A 5,399-nucleotide genomic window follows, 5' to 3' on the forward strand; every position below is an offset into this window, starting at 1 on the left:
TTTTAATGAATAGTCCCTTTGCAGTGAGGAGGAAGTACAGAATACAATTTGAAGTTCAATTGACCTGTGATTATAAATCCAAAATGTGTTAAAAATGAACTACTCTGAAATGGACCTCAGTTTTCTCAGTTTTCAGCTCCTCTGATGCTGGGACTCTAAATAGTGTTCTGTGCTCATCAGTGCAGCCAATGACAGAACAGTTAACATGTTTTTCTCAAACATTTGTCATGGCGTTAAAACTGGTACACAATTGTTGCTTGCAAAAACAAAATGACGGTGCCGTGGGTGGAATTAAGGGCGGTAATTTTATAATAAGATCCCCGTCATGGGGGGAGCAAAATCTGACGCAATCATTTTTTCATGTGCTTGCAGAAAGGCATGCCAAAACAAAGTTGCTGCCGGGTTGTCCTTTTTCACATTTTCTGGGTTGGTAGATGCACTGGGGACCTGATTATAGCAAAAAGTCAGATTTTCATGATATATCACCTTTATATTAAAATCCCCTATAATGCACAAACATAATAGCCTTAGTTTAGCTAAAGCCATTGTAGATCAGTCAAAATGTTGACTGTGTATTGACTATATCCACAACACTGCTATTTTTCATACATTGAAAACACATTGGGACCCCTGACTCTCAAGTTCAATTGCAACTTTGCTTGTTTATTAAACAAATGTGGGACCCCTTTCACATTAAACAAAAACTGTACCACTGAACTATGCATCTTATACTTATAATAGGAACTATGAAGTTTAATCTTTTTTTTTTAACACTTGCTCATGCCTCATTTTTTCTCAACAAATAAACCAGGACTGCTGCTGAATGATAGGTGCATTACAGCCCTGCTTTTGAAAGATTTAAAATTACTACATTGATGGGATATTAGAGGGATGTCTGTATAAAAAGCTGTTTTTGAAGAACTGTTATAGTTTTGCTGTTTTGCCACACCTTAGAGCTTCTAAAAAAACCAGACAGAACACAAACAGATATGTTTCACTGGAGGAAAATACAGCAATATTAACTTAACACTAATAAGCTATTCAATCTTTACACAAACACCTGTGCATATATAATATAATCCTCTTTCATAATGCTTCACTGATGAACAAAATATTATGTTATTAATATTTTTTCTCACAAATAAACTTTCTTTGAAGTTTGCAAGAAATATCAAACCAGCCTAGATGACGTTCAAAATAATTCACAACAGCACAGTTTTCTCCAGAGGGGTCCGTTACTCTCCAGTTAACAGGTTCACTTTGCCCAGATGGTCTCTTGTGCCACAACCTTAAACAGCACAAACAGGCGATCAAGGTTAAAACAATATAATAATATACAATGCAATAATATAGCTTGTAGATAATTTAACTGTAGTCCAACTGAACTGTTGAACTGTAAATTTTAAAAGGGCTTTAACTTAACTCTTTTTTTTCTTTTTACTATTTTTATATATTCTGTTACATTATTAAATATTTCTTACTGTAGTCCAGTTTCAATTAGAGTTTGGTTATTCACCCAAACCCAGTGTCCCTCAGTTTCCAGATCATTGAGACCAATCCAGTGCTGTTCATTAATTTCAGAAGCCAGAAAATCCTAATATATAAAAAGCATTTCTTAACATTTTTATGTAATTACTGCACACATACATTATTCATCAATGAATCTATCATTTATGGTCATTAGGAGTGTATACGGTACACAAATATGATTTATTATTTGAATTTCCTGATAAAAAACAAAACGGAAAAAAAATACTGTTTTCGTTTGTTAATCGGTACACATGCGTACCGAACCGAAAGAATGGTTCGGTACGAATATATGTACCATTACACCCCTAATGGTCATACAGTTAAACTAAATATACGAAGTTAAAAATTCAGTAGCGAGATTTTGCAAGTTTGTGTGTGTTACAGGCCTACTTGTGTATTGCTTATTTTTCTGTTTTGTGCAAATATACTTAAGGCTGACCTTGACTAAAGATTTTTTCTAGTGGACTAGCAGTCATTCAAGCAATTAGTCGAATAATCACACTTATTGATTTAAATACTTAAATACATACTAGCAAAAGTATGACTATGAATGTGTCAGAAAACATAGCAAGGAGATATTTTAGTTATTTATCAATAAACAAGTGTTTTCTGTGAGTGTAAACAAATAAAAGCAGCCACTTTACAGTTTTAAATGATCTATTACTCTTATCTGTATTTACAAAAATTCCAGTGTATTAGAAGTTATTTTAAGTTATAGATTGTTTCTACATATTGTGATCAAAACCTGTCAAACTACGGTTCTTGGATTCATGAGAATATTTTCCAACATCATTTATTTCTCAATTTCTAAGTCTTACCTGTTCTGATTGGCTGGTTATTGTGACCAGGTCTGCTCCTTTTGAAACACAGAAAGCACGGCTGCTTGACCAGTTCAGATAATTAGAGCTGAAGAAGTACAACTTTCAATGAAAATTGGTTTCACAGTTCAAAGTCTTTGCTGTGAATGCTGAAATAATAATAATTTAAAAAAAAACCCATAGCAGTTAATATTGAGTTCAAATGTCTCTTATGTAGACCTTTTTCTTTATGCACTGTTATGTGAAATGTTGTTCTACAGGGTGCAATGAAATATGTTTTACTCAATTGTGTTGTTAGTTTTCTGGGCAGACAGTTGCACTAAAACACTAACATCTGATTAAAGACTAAATCAGCAGCAGACAGTGATGTCATGAATTTGTCAAGCAAAATTTGCATTGCTGGCCATGCACCAAAAATCCAGGTATAAATAGGCCAGTGTGGCATTTGCTCACTTGTTTTGTTCTGAGTCGTCGAGAAAGCATCTCAGCTCTCTCAGTGTCAGTTCATAGTTGTGGCATAAAGGATACAATATCTCCTATTCCTCTGTAAGGAAATGAGGGTTACCATACGAGGCTGAGTATGCCATATGCCCCAGGAGCCTCTGAAAGTATTTGAGGGGGACTGCTGTTTTGTACTTGAACATCTTCAAGCAATTCAGCACTTAATGAGTCATTGCTACCATGTCCAGTTCTACACCGAGAAGAGAGATACTCTGCACAGAGGAGAACCTCTGCGGGTGCCTGGCGAACTGAATCGCGTAGCCGAGTCAAGGGTTCTGAGCAACCAGTGGGATGGTATGGAGAGTGCTATCCAAGAGCCCAGACACCATGCCAATGACCTCAGTGGAACTACATTCAATGTACCTGAGGTGGGGTTCCCGCAGCACTGTGGAGGAAGGTTCACTATGGCAGAAGACTTATTGTCAGTCATGACACATGGTGATGGGTGAGCAACACCGACACTGGTCCTCAGATCTGGGTTTCGCCGAGTTTCATTCTGCTGACTTGGCAACAGTCTGGCACATCAAAAAGTGAGGAGGCAATGCAACTGCGTCCGAACAGGCTTTGATCCTTAAATTCAGTGCCTGGCTGTCATGATAGCAAGGGTCATGAATGTGTATGCGTATGACCAAGGGAATAAGGAAATTGCACTTTTATTGATAGTTTGACCATTTTCGTCAGCTCCATATGCATTTCTGGAAAGAAAGGAACTGGGGAAGAGCATGGACTGACTTTATGTCAGATTTATTGAAACATATTTTATATAAAGAACTAAATAAGCTGCTCTCTAGTGGGCAGAATGCTAGAGCTAACAAGCCACAACTAATGGAAAATAATTGTTCTAATGAAAAAATAATTGAAAAATGTTACCCTTTCGGTCTAAAAATCAATGATAGCAAAAATCAATGATAGCTTTAACTTGTCGTTGCTGGTAGATGACCAAGGTATAAGTGGGATACCACATGTCGGGCAGTTCTTTACCTCCACATCGTGCATTAAAATCATTTAATGCACACCCAACCATGGATTATACCTTACTTACTAACCAATAAAGATTATTGGCTGACAAATTGGTGCATCCCTACACTGTTAGACATTTCAAAGGATTTTTACAGTAACTAACTGGCAACGCTGTTATATAACAACGCTGTATAATCATTCTAACATAATCTTGATATCTGTTCTCTTCTCAGAAGTTGTTCAGTATTTTACCTCTTATCCACATTAATGAGCAGAATAAATTCTTAAAGACGCCAGTATTATCTTACCTCTGTACTGAGTGCATCTGTGATCTGAAGTTGTTGTTGAATGCATGCCATCATTAGAATAGACTGGATCCATTTTGTAAACCTGAAAAGAGACTGTGGGTGAATCCCATTTCTCTGTCTTACCCCTTCCCCTACGTCTTACCCCTAGCCCTTGTCCCTCGAAACCGAGTGGTAAGCACTAGGGGTGAAAACATACCACTATGAAATGAGACACCACTTGGTTACGGTTACGTCATCATACACCGTCGCTAGCTGGCTGCTACGTCACCAGAGCCGACAACTGTCGATCACGAACTTTGGATCGTTTTACAAACTTGTTAAAACTGTAGACATGCATGGAGTCCATTCAAGGCTAGTCTGCGGGACTGTTGTGCAAATCAGCAATGTAACATTAGCGTCGCAAACTAGCGATTTTTTAAAAACGTTTCAATTAAGAACATGGTTGCAAATATATATGTACAGGACTGTCTAGAGCACAAAACAAGACTGTCGTAATTTTTAAATAAATTATTTAAGCCGAAAATACTTGATTGTTGCCGGTTGCACAGTGTGTTCTGGGTACCCCTTGGTTTCAAGTAAGCTCGCGAAAATGCTTGGTTTTAAGGGGTATCTACCCCTTCCCCTTAGCCCTACCCCTCGATCAAAACGAGAATTGGGATAGCCCTTACTCTCACGTGAACGCGCAAAACTAAGGGGAAGGGGTAAGGGGAAGGGGTAAGACAGAGAAATGGGATTCACCCTGTGTCTGAGACAGCAGATTGAGTGTTTTCCAGAAACACGGAAGCATCAGAAATATTAATACAGAAATCACTGTCATTTGTATAGACGGGAAATACAATAAGTAGTAAAAGTCAGAGCCGCCCCAAGGCATAAGCGAACTAAGCGGCTGCTTAGGGCCCCCGTGTCCACCAGAGGGCCCCCAAGAGTAGCCTACATGTTTATTTTATTTTATTTTAATTCGAGATATATTATGTCAATGGACAGTGGTAATTATACGAAAGCGCAATATTAAATAATTAAAATAATCTATACATATCATTTCATTATTTTATTATTTAGCGACGTGTCATGCAGGCACAATAATGACCATGTTGATATGGACGCTGCCATGTGGATCTGTCGGATTAACAACACGTAAATTGACCTATTTCTCCCGAAATACATGAAAGAAAGTGTCCAGTTAACTGGGAGAAAAACGGAGTAAACTTTATAGTAACCTACACAATGTGTATTTGATAAGAATAAAACACATCATCCATTAGGCTAATAGAAGGATTATTAT

The 5,399-nt window shown here is 37.4% G+C and overlaps 1 protein-coding gene across 1 annotated transcript; it reads right to left on the reverse strand.

Annotated features, from left to right (window-relative positions):
- Positions 1 to 950: 950 nt before the first annotated feature.
- Positions 951 to 2,935, reverse strand: LOC131525160 (lectin BRA-3-like). The gene is made up of 5 exons (XM_058752531.1): positions 2,914 to 2,935; positions 2,349 to 2,386; positions 1,482 to 1,594; positions 1,207 to 1,288; positions 951 to 959 (listed from the first exon to the last, which is right to left on the reverse strand). The coding sequence occupies exons 1-5, from the start codon at positions 2,933 to 2,935 to the stop codon at positions 951 to 953; spliced, it is 264 nt and encodes an 87-aa protein (XP_058608514.1).
- Positions 2,936 to 5,399: the final 2,464 nt, after the last annotated feature.

The sequence above is a fragment of the Onychostoma macrolepis genome, chromosome 19 (genome assembly GCF_012432095.1).
Source record: "Onychostoma macrolepis isolate SWU-2019 chromosome 19, ASM1243209v1, whole genome shotgun sequence".
NCBI lineage: Eukaryota > Metazoa > Chordata > Actinopteri > Cypriniformes > Cyprinidae > Onychostoma > Onychostoma macrolepis.